We start from the raw sequence: 18,242 nt of genomic DNA on the forward strand, positions 1-18,242 counted from the left end.
GGGGGGGGGGGGGGGGGGGGGGGGGGGGGCAGATTGTTCCAAAGTTTATGGCCCACGATTGAAAAAGCCCAATCTCCTCCGAGCTTCAACCTGGTTTTTGGTACAACCAAAAGCAGCTGGTCAGATGATCTCAGCGCCCAAGAAGGAACATATGGTTGAAGTAGCTCAGAGAGATATGAGGGTGCAAGGACATTTATGGATTTAAAGGTCAATAGAAGAATTTTAAAATCAACTCTGATATGTACAGGGAGTCAGTGAAGGGAGGACAAAACTGGTGTAATGTCATCAAACCTTCTAGTTCCTGTTAAAAGCCAAGCTGCAGGATTTTGGACAATCTGGAGACGTGAAAGGGAGACCTGACTGACCCCAACATAAAGCACGTTACAGTAATCAAGATGGGTTATAATGAAGCCAGGGACTAGTTTTGCAATGTCAGGTCTGGTCCACACTAACTTCAGTTTAGCTATTTGTCTTAACTGGTAGAAACTTTTCTGCAGAACAGAGTTAATCTATTTATTAAAATTAAAATCAGAGTCTAAAACCATCTCGAGATTTGTAAAGTACTGCGTAAGATAGGTCTCAAGAGAGTCAAGCTTTACAGAAACAGACAGCAGCAGCGCTAGGACTAAACACAATAACTTCAGTGAAAGCCATCACATGAGATAGGCTAAACTTTGCAGACAAAAATGACGTTTTCACTCTTATTCCTTTTGTTAAATAGTAAGTGGATTGTACTTATATAGCACCATCCTATCTTATCAAGATACTCAAAGCTCTTTGCAGCACAATCTGTGCCCTCATTTACCCATTCATACAGCACTGTACTATATCTCTACAAAGCTAATTGAACAAATCATTATAAAGAGACTAATCAGTGCTTTGAGATCACATTCATACACCGATAGGACACACATCGAAGGCAATGAGGGGTTCAGTGTCTTGCCCAGGGACACTTCATCATGTGACTGCTGTTGGATTTGAACCCCCAACTCTTGCATTGGATGACAACTGCTCTAACCCCTTTCCTGACCTTGTCCCTCTGACTCTCTCCCTGTTCAGACTTCATATCGAAGAGAGGGCAGTTACCACCACCAGGTATTACATTAAACTGCAGAGAATGGCTGTGTGGAGTCACTGACTGAACGAATGAATCATTGGCTGAATGATTTGATTGGTTTTCACATTCTTTCATGGCTGCTTTTTGCTCTACATGCTGCCTGTTGTCGTTGCTGGATAAATTCTTGCATGTGGCCGCTCTGCTGTTGATATGACTTATTTCCACCTGTCTCCTTGCTGGCAGGTCAATAGGAGGAAAGTTTTGGGGAAAGTGATGGCTTGTCAAACAAACCCAGTTTACATAAGGTTTACACTGTTGGGTTATGAGTGGAAGGACAATTAAAAGTGAATGAGCTCAGTTCTGTTGGGTAGAAGGAAGCCATGAATATAAATCCCCCCAAAAAGAGGCTTTAACACCCAAAATCTGAACCAGTCTGACTTTATTTATAAGCATCTGAACTAAAAAGACTCGAGCTTGATTTACCAACCAAGACGACCTCTTTGGTAGTGCCTCAAGATTTCATGACAGCTGCTTTATCCTCTAAAATAAAGCAATTCATTCCCACAGTGGCTCAGCAGGAACCCTAAGACCTCGAACCCTTTTCCACATCTTAAAAATATCTCCTCATAGCAGAACACCACCAGCCAGCAGATCAAAATGGTAATATTCTTTAAATGCTTAAAGAAGCCATTAGCGTGGGATTGCCGCTGTGATGCAGGATGTCTGTTCCTGCATCTGTGAGTTATTTTGGTCTCGACCTTCTCATCCCCCACCATCCCTTGAGATGCAAAGTGAGCTGAGAGAGATGGATGTAAAGATGGCGAGGCGGGACGTTTTTGGTGGGTAATGGAGCTGTTGTAAATCCAGAGCACATCCCGGTGTAAACATCCCACAAAATGTATACACATATTTGCTGATGTTTGTTATCCTGTCCTTAAAAAAATACATTTACATCTTCCGGCTCCGATGGTTTATTTGCTCCCATAAATGTTTGTAAACATTTAACACGAACGCTTGTTTTGTGTTTTGCAACAGAGGGCATCAAATATTAAAAAGAGTCTCAAAATACGAGGTTTCATAAGTGGAGCCGTGAGGCTACAATTACGTTTTTATCCACAGTGGTATTTACCCACTCCCAGGCCTGAGAAGTGGCATCTAAAAGCAAAGGAGATAAATATTTATTACACAGACATGGGAAAATAACAAACCTTATTAGAATGATAGAATATAGGTTGAAGCTATTTGAAAGTTTGTCTCGGAAACATTTTTAAATGTCAGCATGTATGCCAGTTGTTCGTAATCGTACCGAATTTAATGTTGTATCTTTTTTTTATTGGACTGTTTTTGTAACCTAAGAGTCTGAGATGTTTTAATCGGAGAGGATTAGATGCAGCTTTGTTTCTGCTTTTTTACCTAAAGCACACATGTTTTGATAACATAATCAGAAGGCTGTTGAGAAAAACCTTCCTGATAACGATTCCAGCTTAAGAGAAATGGACGTTTTGGCGTTTTGTGCAAAATGGATCATCCAAGGATAGTCCTCAAAATAAATTCCCTCACTGTGTTATCCTCTAACTGTGTCTTTGCTGAGCTGCAGTAAGAAAAATCTACCCAATAGTCAACTTGATATGAAGATCATTAAGTTAGAAGACACTTCACCCCCCAAAATGTTCCCCTAAATGTTGGGTTTAATTTTGGTTTAGAGAATTGTAATGAAGCTTGTCTAAAAGAGTTCCGCATGTTAAAGAATAAAAGTGTACATACAAAATATGGACTTCGGGCATATTTAGAATTGTACATAATTGCATTTGAGGGCTGCTGTAGCTCGGTGGTTTGTGCTGTGGTCTTGTGATCCGGAGGCTGCATGTTAGTTATGTTGTTTCTTTGTCATATGCAGGTTAACACAAGGTCAACAAAGCAATGAAATGTTCAGGATGCGACGAACCGGTTCGACACGCTAAAAACAAACAAACAAACAAGAAATACTAAAGCATGCAATAAGGGTACAAAATAAAGTACTAAAAAGTGAAAAAGAAATATAATATTCACAAAGGTCCAAAAGAAATATAGCAAACAACAACATGGCCGAATATAACGGTGCAAGTAGGATGGATTTGTATAAATAAGTATTTCACAGGTAGTAGTATAATCTTAAATGCGCATGATATATATTGCATATAACATTTACTACACAGGTTGTAGTATACAACAGCTTATTGCACAGGTAGTGAGTACCATTGAATTATGATGGTAATTTATTGATATACATGATGCAGCCACATAGTGCAGCAGCAATAAACATATTAGGTGTCACAGATGTAGCTTGGTGCAATGCTATTGTCAATTGTTCACTATTATTGAGTTCAGTAATCTGAGCTTGTGAGTACTGACTATCCGAGTCTTTTTGTGCACTATGGGAGGCTCCTGTATCGTCTGCCTGAGGGTAGTAGATGGAAGAGTCCTTGTGCTGGGTGGATGCGGTGATGCTGCGTGCTTTACGCAGACATCGGCTGCGGTAGATGTCCTGGATGGTGTGGAGACTGCTACCAGTGTTAGAGCCCAAGTTTCATCAGCAGGGGTTTAAAACAGAGGCCACATTTTTTGTGCTAGTTGTCCGGTTGTAAGGACCCCTGAAACAAAGAGCAGCTGAAAGAAAAACAATAAATTCTGCATTTGACTCGTTTTCCCCATTTTGCTAGCAAGAGCTGGAGAAACAAGAAATTAAACATTGCTCAAAACTTTTCTAAATTACTACTTTTTTTGTATAAGTGGATAAAAATATAGAATTTTATTTTTCAGTTCATGTAAAGAATTTGGGAATACATTAGGATTTGATTTATTTGTTTTTTGTTCTCACAGTATTGACTGCAGATTATCTCTGGGCATGGTGAAGTGACAATTTACAAATAAATAAATAAATAAATAAAAATCTTTCTTTTCCCTTTACATTGTCATCATTTGCTGCCGTGAAGCAAAAACATCTCATGAACCAATAGAGGACTTTAATGAAACTCCCAGAACATCATTGTTGGTTGTAAATCAGCAACTGTTCTTTTGAAAACAGCCTGATTCAAGATGGCCACCACAGCTATTTAACATTATCAAACACAATGATGGTGTTGACTCTGTCATTTTTCATATATAAAGCTAAAATGTAGTGTTGTAGTAGCTGAGAGCCATAACCTTCACATGCTCTGAGCTCTAACAGACTGTGCAGCATCTTTGTTTCAAACTTTGGCGGGCAAGGCTGCAAGCAATGTGCACACTCCTCCAAGAATTTCTACATTCATTCAAAAGGATAAAGCCATACTGCACAGCTACATTTTCGCCTACAGAGCATTACACTGTATGCTGACGATATGCAGCTGTTCATTTAACGATAATCCTGACTGGTGCTGAAACTAATTACGTGGTAATGCTAGTTGTAAAAATACTCCATGTCAGAAGCCAAGTGTCCTGTTAAAGCTATTTGAATCCTAAACACTATTGATCATAATAAAAGAGTCCATCAGTTTGATCTACTGAGTATCAGCCTGTGTTTGCATGCGTGTGCAAGTGTTCCACCTCTCGCAGCAATCAGTCACCATGCTCGACAAGCTGAAGCTTCTGATCAATACTGTGGTTTAGATTGAGTTTGCATGTGTATTTAAGTATTAAAGAGTGATTCTGCATTGTCTGGCTCACTTCATCAACGTGCCGCTCAGCTGGGACGTTCTTCAAAATGACTTTTTCTTCCTCCTTGTTGCTTTAGAAAAGCATGAAAGCCTCATATAGCTTGCTTTTTGAGGTACAATGAAGGTGGAATCAGCAAAAGTACAAGAAATCCATTTTTCATTTGTAAGGGGTTCAATACACATAGAATGCAGCAGCTGCCATTTACAGGACAGAAGGTGTTTTGCATTTTGCTGCAGCATTCTTTAACTCCGCTCCCAGGAGGATTTTATCTGCTCAGTGCATCCTTGTTGCAGATGTGCTTATTGCACTGTTTTTATGTACCGGGACTTTTTATGAAACATGAACTGTGTGGTTTAGTCTTGCTCTCTGCCCTGGAAGAGCTGAATTTAAATCAATATGGCCTCTCAGGAGAATAGAGCACATCTTGTCCATCTGCTGTACAACATCAAGCTGCAGTTGTTGAAGCTACAAGCTAAAATTAGACCAGGGCAGAAGCTTCAGCTTGATTGCAAAAGATAGAATATTCAGAGTCAAAGTCTTATCATGCAACATTTTTAAGTAAAAAAGAAAATAGTTGAGAGCTCATGTTGCCTTCATCTTCTCTCTTATCTGGAAGTATTTTAATTAAATATAAAGAAAACCACCATTAATTTTTGACAGACAGATCACAGGTTCAGGTGTTCCACGAACTCCATCTGCAGCCAACATTTTCATTAAACCTGGCTCCTCAGACAAGATTGAAGATTTGCTAAATCAACACACTGTTAGCGAGCACAGGAAGAGAGGAGGTGATGATGGGGGGAAAAGGAAGGGGGAGATCTAGAGAAGGACAGACCATTAAAAAGAAGAATGTGTCTGTTTTAATAAAGGACAGAGTTAATGACAGATCTTGAGCCAGGGCTCTAAAATACCAGTTGCGAAATGTCAGTCACACTCTTCAAGGTGACATCCCTTGGCCTTTGCTGTGAATCCATCCAGTCTTCATGGATAACAGCCAGTATCTGCCAGTGACTGAATAGTGAACTTTAGTGGCTTCAAACCATGCTGGGGATAAAATACTGAGGTATAAATATTTGATTCAATTTATGTACAATTTATCACGGCTCTAATTATTACCACTTTACAGTAAAAATATGCTGTAGACATTTAAAAGGTGGAACCAGTGTTATCACCAAGATTACATCTGCATACCGTACAATAACTGATAAATACTTACCTGAAGCAACACATTTAAGGGTTTGACAGCAAATAAACAAACAAACAACATCTAATTGCAGTTTATAGTGCAGCATTGTGGTGGTTTCAGGTATTTTGATAAGGAGAGAAGATACCGAAGGTCCCTTTGCTAAGAAATTTGATAAGCACACCATTCCAAAGACCATATTTGTCAAACTAAAACTTTCTATACATTCACTGAAATGTGCAATACTCCTGCACACACAATGCCATGCAAGTTCAAGTTCAAGAATCTTTATTATCTACAAGAGGCAATTTGTTTCACAGTCAGTAGGCATATAAAACATCCATACTAGGTAAGACACTGAGACATTAAAATTACAGTACAGAAACCATAATTTTTTCGTGGAGAAGCCTTATCGCTACAGGGATGTATGTGTTTTTTAGTCTGTTTGTCCTACATCTTGGCAGCAGATACCTGCGTCCAGAAGGAAGCGAACTGAACTTGCCATGGAATGGGTGATCAGGATCTGCCAGAATCAGTCTGGCTTTGTTCACTGACCTCTCCTTGTGTTAGTCAGTGACGTTCTGTAGGGCTATGCCAGCAGTTTTGCTTCGCATCCTGACAATCCCAAAGAGTTTGTTCCTGTTTTTGCATGTCACAAGTCCATGCATGCATGTGTGAACAAATTTGACTCAAGTTTGGCACTGGTTGCCAGAACATGCAATACATATTTCCCTAAGATCTAGCTTTTCTAGCTGCTGTTTGAATGCAGCATGTCTGTTAGAAGATAGACCTGGCATCACATTTACTGGTAAGAAAAGTTAGAAGGTGTTGGTTCATAATATCCTTGAAGTTCAGGGAGTTTAGGCTCGTCGTTCAGGAGCTTCCGTCTTACTTTGAATCGATCTGGCAGCAATGAGACAGCCTATGAATCTGTTTAGAAGAGTGGAACTGTTCTTCATCCTATGATTCATTCAGATTATGGTGACATCTCACTGGGCTGTGACTAGTTTGTGATTGACATTCACGTGACTGACTCCAGACTCTCGAGGTTCTCAATATCCTCACTTGATTTGCAGAGGTGCACAGCCTCTTTGCTTCAATTTTGAACCTTTTTGTAAAAGTTCAACAAATTCTCTCAAAGTAGCAAAGATGTTGCAAGTGTCTCAAACTTTACAAGTTATTTTTAACAACTATAAAAAACTGGAGCTGTATTTTGAGACCTCAGCTGAAGCTCTCCTATGGTATAAATCATCAGAGGCTACAGACCAGGATGTTCAAGTCTAAAAGTCACTCTGACTATAAATTATATTTATTAAACCACTAATACAGTTAACAATAATAATGATAATAATAAGTGCTATGTATTGTCATCATTGTATGTTTCCATACAATGGCGAAATTAGTTCTCTGCATTTAACCCATCGCACATGAGATACACCTAGGTGGAGCAGTGGGCAGCCATGTAAAGCACTCGGAGAGCAATTGGGGATTAGGTGTCTTGCTCAGAGACACCACAACATGCGGGAATAGCTGAGGATCAAACCTGGGACTTTCGGGTCCCGAGTCAGCTGCCACATGCCTCTACCCCATCTTGGCCCCACCAGTTCTGCCCCTTTTTATTAGAACAGCTCCATTAAATTATAAATGTGGGCGAGGTTGTCAAGATGGGTACAAATCAGGTCAATGCTGATGTGAGGAGAGGAGGAGAGGGTTTGTTTATAAAATGATGTCCACAATCTTGAACACCTTTTTCCAAGTAGAGCACACAAAAATAAATCAGGATTAAAACAATTGTTTGCGCCTTATGCGGCTGCGCAGCACACTAGTCGCTCTGCTGCAGACGCACATGGCCACTTGCATTGTAAGGTTTGGTTTAAAGTGTTTGAATTGGGCAGTTCGACTCACTTCCAGCTCAATCTTTGGAACCCACAGAACTGGGGTTTCATGCGTGCCGACTCATGCTGAAGATTTGATGTCAACAGACAGCAGTTGATTTGTTTGCTGGTTTGGGGACCCTTCACTGGATGAGTCATATTTTCAGCGACAGCTCCAACTGAATACGATGACGTAACAATCTAACATCAGCTTACCTTCTTACATCGTGTTTGGCATAAACCTTCTGTATGGCCTTGCACACTTTCATGTACTTTTTGTTGTGTGTCTTTTAGCAGCATGCTGCTTTCTCTGGATCTATTTTAGCTTGTTTTTGATTAGAAAAAGACAGATGAGCACTAGCAAGAACTCCTTGGTTTCTATTGTTGGGTGTCGCAAAAATATGACGTCACATGAGCCAAGCGTGTTCGTGACAGTCCTGCCCACGTCGAGGCAGCGCTCAGTAGAAATCAAATTCAACAAGACTGTGCTGCTGAAGAAGACCGGGCTGAACCTTACAATACATTAAACAACAAACAACAAAAGATTCTCTTTTTTTTCTTGCAATTATGAAACACTATTAATCTTCAACAGTTGCAACCTTGAGAAATACTGTCTTTAACGTGGTTTTGAAAGTGTAATAATTAAATGTAGTTTTAATTTTAAATAAACTTTAAGGCAGTAATAGAGATAATTCATTTTTTTGTTGTTGTTATATCTGTGAACACCTCTTTCGTGTACCACACTCAGTGTTTGTTCCTGAATGATCTCGCTGCTCGTCGGTGAAGGGATATTTTTGGTACAGCTCATTTAATTTTCTGATCCTCCGCCTGCTTTCCTTTTCTTCACCTGTCAAAAACACACTGTTCAACTCCCTCTCACCCTGAGAACATCACAAGGCCACGGGCAAAGTAGTGTTTGCACTCTCTATACATTGTTCACACAACAGAGTTACTACTGTCAGTCTGCATCATTTCACAGGGCAAACAATCCCTGCAGATGTGAACACAAAATCCATATATTCATGTCATGGCGGACAGGTTATCTGGAGTGTCTGTTTGCTTTTCATGAGCTCACATGTGTCTCAATGAGTTTCTGGCTGTAGCAAAGTGTCTTGGAGTGCCGATGGCACAGTGGTGTGTATAACCGATGAATTATTAACAACACCATCAGCTGTATGCCCATGCTGCCTAACCTTACATGCACTCACAATTTATCATGCATCATCAAATGCATTAGGCGTCCTATTTTGGAGCGGCTCAAAATAGAAAAGAAAAAACACTAATTAGGGTTTTGTCTGCGTGGTTGTGTAAACCAAAATCACGAATTTCCCCCGTTTTCTACACTTAAAAGCATGTAGCTAAAGGGGAATGTCTTTAGGCTTAAAAAAAAATCTTTCTTCTTTTGTCTTTTAAATGATTTTTCAGATCAAAATGCGTGACTTCAAAGTTGCTCCTGAGCTCAGTTACTTTTATTTTGCGAGCTCTGCTGTTTGGAGATTCACAACTATGTATTTTGGAAGGGATTGAATTAGTTTCTAAGCAGTGTGAGGGTATTCAGTTCCTTAACAGAACATTTAGACCATCTCAGCATTTTCTTTTTTAAATGAACCTCACCTGGTGCCTGTATTTAAATTTCACCGTCTCTACCAGCTGTATATGAACCTACAGATGACGTCTGAAAACATAGCCCAAAGAAAAGAGGTTAACGTTTAACCTCCCTCAGCCAGAAATCTGACATTAAATGACACGAACTGTGAGCAGATGCCAACTGGTACGAGTGAAGTGATGTTTTCAGCAAAACTATCAGATGAACTTGATGGTTCCACACAAACTGCAGAGGAGATGGTTTGATTATCTCTTCTTCATTATTGCTTGCCACAAAAGGGACATTATGTTTTTACTTTCAGTTTGACTCAGTATGTAAGCAACAGATTTTAAAAGAACATAAAAACGGCACTAATATTCAATTTTACAGACATTGAGCTAAAAATTGAGGTGAGGAAAGCCAAGACTCATCCCCAACATACGCTTAAGTGCTAACAAATTTACAAACTGTGTATTTAAAATACTGTTATTAACTATTCTTTCTGTTAGCAAAATATTCCATGAACCAAAGATCAGATTTTATTGAATCTTTCAGGAAATTATCATTAAGAAAACATATGAGGGAGTGGTGGCACAGAGGTTAGAGAATGTGGGCCTGTGATCGGAAGATCGCCAGTTCAAGCCCCGGTACCGACAACATAAAAAATGTGGGTGGGGTAGGTGAAGCACCCACACCTGCCCCCACCCTTGTCCGCCCCACTCTGGGCCCCTGAGCAAGGCCCTTAACCCCCACCATCTGCTCCTCCGGTGTCCTAGATAGCAGCTCTCTGCTCCACACAGAGGGTTGTGGTAGCTCGGTGGTCTGTGGTTGCGTCAGGAAAGGCATCCGGCGTAAAAAAAAACAACAACTGCCAAGTCTTCATGCGACTTAGTTCACTGTGGCGACCCCTGAAGAAGGGAGCAGCCGAAAGAATACAAAAATAAATAAATAAATCATTAAGTAAACACGTTACTGATTGACTTTTAGAGCCAGTCGGTGTTAAGATGGCTGCCACAGTGAACTGATCTTACAAAACACAAAAATGGCAATAATTCTGTCAGTTTTACATATATTGAGCTAAAATTAGGTGTGGTGGTAGCTGAGAGGCATTCCAAACACATGACATCATTTGATATGGCATGACATATTGTTTTTGTTGAGGTTTGACCAAAACTGCTGCAACTTTGTCATTTCTCAACATAAGATGATTTACATCTAGTGCAGGGGTCTGCAACCTTTAGGAGCCATTTTTACACCTTTGTTCATGACATGAAACTTGTCCAGAGCCGCAACAACCTGCTACAACTGTGGTTATCAACTAGTGGCCCGTGGGCCACTTTAGGTTTGCTGGAGGTGGCATTTGTGGCCAGTAGGGGTGACATTATAAAGCATAAACTATCTAATGATTTTTACCATTTATTAAAGAAAAAGACCAGATAAGGGGGAAAAAAATAATTTAAAGGACCTTAATTGACTCAGTGTCTCTGTTGGTGTATATTTTGGATTGTTTATACTTCTTATTAAATGTCACACCGTAGTTGATAATTCTATGATCCATTGATTTTTGTAGGTTAGTGTTTATGTTGAAGTCTTGTAATTTATAACATTAGCTGATAAAAAGTGGTAGAAATGGGAAAAAAATAATTTTGAGTCTTTGCATGTGCTTCACTGTTTGCCAGCTGCTTGTTTGAATGATCTTCTTCTTGCTTTTTGTCCATCTGCTGTGAATTAGTAATAAAATGTCTGATGCATCTTTGAAATAAGTGAAACAGATCAACAATTTAAAAGGTTGTAAAATATTTAACCAAACTGTCTCCTGATTTTCTTGTTTTGTGCCAGCCTGTCCAGGGCTTCGACTACGCCAAGAAGCACATGGGTCGGACGGGGGATGACGCCATCTCCGTTACCAAAGAGACGCTGGTGTTGGGACTGCCGGTTCGAGATGCTCCTCTGTCACTGTCACTGTCACTGGATAAAAAGGCTCATCAAGATGGGACTGCAAACAAAAGGCCTCCATCTGCTGAGACACACAAAGCAGGGTAAGACCGACTCTTGTATTTACGTTAATTGTTGCTTTATTGCATATTTGTTTGTTTAACCCATTATTGTTGGCTGTCTGCTTGTAGGTCCACTGACTTATATTTGAATACAGAGCCTCATACATTCTTCTAGAGGTTTCAAATCTAAATACAACAATGTCAAAATGGCTGTGTAGAACCCCTCCTTTTGATTGACACCAGTTTAAACCAACTGGGTTGATCTATGGTCTCCTCAGAACCAATAATATCTGTGGAGTGTTATGTCCTCTAAAGGACTTTATTCTATAGGAATATTGGTAGTACAGTGTGCTAAGGAAGTGCTGCGTACATTTATGTTACATATTTTGTCTTTTTGCATTTTGTCTGTATATTGTATGTGGAATTGCACTAATTTGGTCAAATATCTCCAAAAGATGACCAAACTACTTAATTCTGTATGTGAACATGTGCCGCATGCTGTATAAAAATCAAAGCACAAATGAAGCTTAAAACGTTTGAGCCATAAACCAATAAATGTATTCATTTTTACTTTTATTGCTGTTGGGCCTAAGGGGACATCAACAATAAACAGGATACGCACATTTCTGGCAGTTCCGACTTGTGAAGTCTTTAGGGCTTTTTCTTTATTTCAAGCTGCAGCTCAACTCAAAACAGCTCCATTTAGTTTAGTTTTGCTACATCAGTCAAGGTTTCAGTCAACCCAAGCTGATAATAAACAGTGAATTAAAATATGCTCTGACCACTGGCTTGTCAGAGAAAATCTTGTGTCTGTGTCATGAATGCACTGCAGCTCTGTTTGTAATATGCTCTCAGTGGAAAAAAAAACAGCACCTCTGACATCTGAATAATTTAAAACAACATTATTCACACTCAGGAGCTTGTTTTGTTTCATCCTTATGTCACCAGAACTGTGCACACTACTGTGATGATAATTAGGGATGCACACCAGACAAGATGTAGACACAGAGTCATTAGAACCAGAACCAGAATAAGCTTTATTATCATTGCACCAAGATTCAACAAGAACATGTACGTACAGACGTCCGAAAGATGGGCGGAGTGCACGAAGCTGCTACTATGAAAGCACGGCCCTCTTATTTTTGTTCAGAATAATATTTTGCTTAGATGAGAAAAGAGAAGAAAGCACGAGGAGAGACGGTATAAAAAAAGATCTCTCATGCCATGTCCTAGACAGGGCACGATTTGAGGCATTAATAAAACCTACCACAGCAAAGCAACATAAATAGACGTGATACATGTACATATAGGCCGGTGAAGACATTAAATTTTAAGGGAAGGTTGTAGCATAGTCCAGAGCCTTCCCTCTCAGCCATTGTCCAGATAAGAGGTGTTAGTTATCGTCAGCTCGGTTGAGGTTCTGTCACATGTCCACGGCCATGAGGAAGGAAAGGTTGAGGAGACAGACAAAGCATCTTTGTTTTTTTCTAAACATGCCAGGAGGAGATGAGATAAGTCCGGCGTCAAGGCCACAGTTTGGGTCAGGCAGAACTCATGAATTGCTGTTTCTGCCTTTTAAAGTCTCGCTGGTATATTCCTCTGATGGAAACGCCAAACAGCCGAATTGATTCCTTAAAGTCGAGCTCACAGCTTCTCCAAGATTATTCGCACCTTCATGTGTGCTGCTAGAGAGTTCACAATCCTGATAACAGCCTGCTCCATCCAGCTCTCTGACGCAGCTCCACATAATTCAGTCTGAGTCCTGCCAAGCTTTGACACATCCACACAAATTTGTAGACAATCCAGATTTTACCAAGCCAAACAGGAAAAAAAAAAATAGTTGTCATCATGAATCCAATTTGTTTCCGTCGAGGTAAGAGGGTCCTCCTTACCCTGACTCCTGTTGATAAATTTTGTTGAGAGACCAGCTGATCCTTCGAATTAGGAAGGTATGCAGGAAAAAAAAAAGAGGCTCTTTAAGGGTTCACAGGACAAAAGAGTGCAAGCAGGGAAGCGGGGGGTACGGCGCGCCGGGAGACACATCTGACTTCACCGGAGTACAAAGAGAGAAAAAAAAACTCTGGTTAGTTTAGCAAATACTCTACAACTCTTATCCTAGTTGGAAGCTGTTGTATGAAGATCTAGATAATTCCACCCCCCCCCCCCCCCCCCCGGAAACAAAAATGTGTTAATGGATGGTAACAGTTTTTCCTGCGCGTACTGATATATCCATCCATCCATCCATCCATCCATCCATTATCTTTCCCTGTGTCTTCCTTTTTGGGTCACGGGTGTCACTGATGCCCATATCCAGCAGTCACTGTGTGAGAGGCGGGGGACACCCTGGACAGGTCTCCAGTATATCACAGGGACACATAGACAAAGAAGACACCAATATAACTATTTGTTACCAAAATATCTCATTAACCAATGGATGAACATAATGAAACGCTCCAAAAACAATTGTCACACTAATTCAAGATGGCCAGCACAGCCTGACCTTAAAACAAAGAAAAAATGTCTGCAACAGAGTCAGTTTTTCCAATATTTGACTAAAATTGTGTGTGTTAGTAGTTGAGACAAATCCCCATCACCTATTGTGAACGCCAACAGATTGAAAAATTTATATATATAATATATAATATAGTTACTATATATATATATATATATATATATATATATATATATATATATAATAACTTTGCCGAAAGAATATTTGGAGTCAGAAGATGCATGCATCTACAATTGATTAACTTTTTGGAGTTAATCAATTTAAGGTGACCGCCACAGCTAAGTAACATCAGCCAAGACACCAAAACACTATAACGGGGTTAGTTTTGCTAATGTTGACTAAAAATTGAATGTGCTAGTAGCTGAGAGTCATTCACAACACATAATCTGAGCATTCTGCAAAATTGTGTGGCATTCTGCATAACTATAACCAAAACTTGTTCTAAATGGTTACAACTTTCTTCATCAGAAGATGATCTCTGTTTGAAACTTTGGCATGAAATGTGGTGGGAGAGATGCATTAAAGAAATATTACAATATTGTTATGGAAACAATAAGACGTTTACAGGAGATTTTTGATGATTATAAAGATTATAAAGCGTCATCATGAATCACTTAACAAATAACTTAATATCAGTAAAAATAATTTTGTGCCTAAATAATGATAATCCCATTCACTTTAGGGCCATTCTCTGCAGAGGACAGAGAAACAGAGTGTTGCTGAATCAATCTGTGCAGCAAAAACCTCAAAATGATGCTGAGAGTTTGCCTTTCATGCATCAATTGAACACAAAAATGTAAAAACAATTAAAACAACTTTTTTTATTCTGCATTATAAACTGAACCTCTAAACTTCTAGGCTGTAAATAAGTTTTCTTAACTTCTCCTTAACTATCTGCGTTGTCACCTGAGTAGAAATGGTTTATAAAGATGCTCTGATAAAAATAAGCTTCTCTGAATTGAAAACATGGAAGAAGGTGAATGACAGAAAACATGAAGGATATATATAAATATATATATATATATATATATATACATATTTATATATAAGAATTATCCGAGTTGTTTCTGCTATCAGCAACACAGAGCACTTCTAATGCTGTGACAGGTGTCAAGGATGATTTCTCAGATCTCACTGCAGATTCATTATATCTCATTTATCAGAATGTGGTGGATTCGCATCACTAAAAGTTGTTTGTACGCAGGTAAAGAATTGAAATAATCTGATGAGGCAGACGGTTCCAGCTGGAAACTCTAGCAGCTGTTACAGTGACGACGTTCAGACATCAGGGTTTGTTTGTGGATTGGAGTAAAGCCAGAGTCAAGCTGCAAGTAAACAGAATACACTCAGACAGATTGATGTGATCTGAAGATAATCCCAGTGTCAATGAGGAGTTGTTTTAGATGAACAGTTAGACAAAATGTCACTATTTGAAGAAGGAAATTTGCAACAAAATGTTTGACTTGAAAGCTGAGTCTAACATCGTTTTTTCAGGATAAGAAAAAAACAAGCGGGTGTAAATTTTTGCAGCCCAAAATATTTCTGTGGATTAACAAGAATTACACGACTGCGTCTCTTATTGATTATCAGAATCTTGTCCAATTTCTCCCAAAATTTACTGCAATTTTACAATTTACGTTACTACATGAATAGACAAAAACAATTTATTTTCATTACTCGTTAAAATGTGACAAATGTCTTGATTGAGAAGTTGGATCTGTAGGAGCTGTCTGTGTAAATTCATGAAAAACAGCCTGAGCAGTTAACAATGGAGTATCCTTCATTTTCAGTTGTAAATCCATATCAGACATATCTTAAAATGAAGCCCTATGCATAATAATGACACGTTGTCACATTTGATGGCAAAAACCAACAAATGATTCTGCAGCTCCACCAGGCCTGCCTTTTACTGTTATCCTAAGTTGTGAACAATTTAGTCAGTAAGGCTCATGCACCTTCCCCCTATAGAGCATTAATTCACTCATATGGACTGTACTTATATAGCGCCTTTCTATCTTATGAAGATACTCAAGAACATAATGATTTTAATCTCCATAGAAAAACCAAGAATGTGTTTGAAAACAGTATGAGACACCTACAGTAAAAGAGTCATGTTAAAATACATATACATGTATTTCTCATCCGTAAATAATACTGAGAATCAGTGGTGGGCACAGCTAATCGAAAACGTAGCTTTGCTAACGCTAAACCGCTAAACAGATTTTTAAAAATTAGCTGATGCTAACGTTAAAGCACCAACGATCCTTAGCTTTTCTTAGCATAGCATAGTATAGTATTGCTCCATGTAAATTACCATTGTACTGTATGATTTTAGTGTGGAGAACTGTCTTTAAGAAAAATTAGTGGACTTGAATTTATCGAATTTAAATTTAGCAGAAGCTAATTCTGCTAACATTTTTCAAATGCTAATCCGCAACATGGAAAGTTAGCTCCGCCATTAGCGGGCTAGCTGAACCATGTCCGCCACTACTGAGACTCATCAGCAGAGCTATTAAAAAAATAAAAAAATAAATCCCCTTTTGCCAAATATTTTTACCTAATGGAAGCATAAAGTGTCTATAAAAAGTTCTCACCCTTTAACGTTTCAGAAATTAATCTTGGTCATGATAAAATCGACAGTATTAAAACTTTATTCTTACAAATTTCTATAAATTTTTACCAAATAAATAAAATATGTCATGTAAAGTAAGTGCTTGCATAAATATTCAGCCCCTTTAAAGTGTCTGTCCTAATTCAGCTCAGAGAAAAGATTGAAACAAGTCAGTTGATGGATTCAAAAAGATTTACAAGGCTCTAAACATATGCAGGAGTTCTGTTAAATCTACCATTAAGAACTGGCAGAAATATGGAACTACCAAGAGCAGGTCGTCCTTACAAACTGGGTGACCGTGTAAGAAGGAGAATAGTGAGAGAGACCACCAAGACAGCTGGGACCACTCTGAAGGAGTTAAAAGCTTCAGCAAGACAGATGGAGGAGGCTGAGCATGCACGCACTGTTACCCAAGTTCTTCACCAAGCTAAGCTTTATGGGAGAGTGTCAAAGACACTGTTGAATAAAACTCGTTAAATCAGAGTTTCTTTCCCCAACATTGGCTTCAACAGTCACCCCGATTATATTTCCTTGTTTTAACGCTAAATCAAAAACAGGTTCTTTGTAAAGTTTTCCACACATTTGCTAAGCTACACCCACACCACGCACACCCGCCCACACTCAGTGATGCCATTTCTCCACTTTTATCCACAAAATCATAAATGATATGCATCATTCCTCCTCTCACTCAAATGAAGATGCAGAATCGCTCCCAAGACATAGCTTCACATTTACTCATTGCAAAAGAGGAAAAAAAAAATGGGGGTGGGATTAGTTGTGCTTTGCTTCACAGGGATGATAAATACATGTATATTTATAACCTGCTGCAGCCAAGCCTGAGGGAGCTGTACTGTGTAACAGTGGCGACGGGGTGAAACACCAGTAGCAGCAGCAGAATGTGATAATCAGCTTTACCAACCTGTGACACACATCTCATAGGAAGGCGGATTTAAAGGAGAGAGATTTGCTCATTCTGCTACCTGAGTGAGTATTAATTAATCAGATGGTTCTTGAAAGACTTCAGGAAGACTGGAGGAAGATTTCACACCTTAAACAACAAAGGCCGGGTTTATTATTACAGTCTGTATTCTGCACAGGCTGAAAGTGATGGTGTTATACATAAAACACAAGCAGTACGCCAACGCCTCCTGTTGCTGAGGGATTTGAATAGTGAATGTTTGTAGTTTTTGACAGGAGTTTTTTTCTGGATTGGAATTGAACAGGCAATGCACACAAACCTTAATGTTTCTGATGCAATATATTCAAGTGGGTAAGAGCTACACAGTGGAAAAGAAAAGAGTTAGCTTATTTTTTATGGTTTTCTGTCTGAGGCGACGCAGAGTGACAGATCCTGGCGAATGGAGGGAACTATTATATCCACTACCAGATGCAATGACAGATCCAGTGGGTGGCCAATGGTGGCTTTGGCCACCATAGATTCATTTCCAGCTACCTCAGTCATTTGAGAAAACTGTACTTTTAGGCAATATCAGAATCAGAATAAGCTTTATTGTTATTGCACAGTCAAGTGCAGCGAAATTGTATTCCGTACATTCATCCGAAAGATGGGCGGAGTGTACGTGGTTGCAGCTCCTAGAAGCGCGGCCCTTATTCTTTAGATAAGAAAAGGGGATAGACCATGAGGATAGTGAGTATTTAAAAAAAAAAAAAAATAAAAAAAAAAAAATATATATAAATATATTTATATAAATTTCGCTGTATTTGACTATGTAATAATATTTATGCAT

General features: G+C 39.1%; 1 protein-coding gene across 1 annotated transcript in view; it reads left to right on the forward strand.

The window, feature by feature from the left end:
• Positions 1 to 18,242, forward strand: part of kiaa1549la (KIAA1549-like a) — a 131,872-nt gene that overhangs the window by 87,591 nt on the left and 26,039 nt on the right. The window contains exons 12-13 of the mRNA XM_037683361.1: positions 1,060 to 1,095; positions 11,214 to 11,413. Of these exons, the coding sequence (XP_037539289.1) occupies positions 1,060 to 1,095; positions 11,214 to 11,413 (236 nt within the window). The remainder of the gene's footprint in view (positions 1 to 1,059; positions 1,096 to 11,213; positions 11,414 to 18,242) is intronic.

Source organism: Nematolebias whitei, chromosome 10 (assembly GCF_014905685.2).
Source record: "Nematolebias whitei isolate Nwh7 chromosome 10, NemWhi1, whole genome shotgun sequence".
Classification (NCBI taxonomy): Eukaryota; Metazoa; Chordata; class Actinopteri; order Cyprinodontiformes; family Rivulidae; genus Nematolebias; species Nematolebias whitei.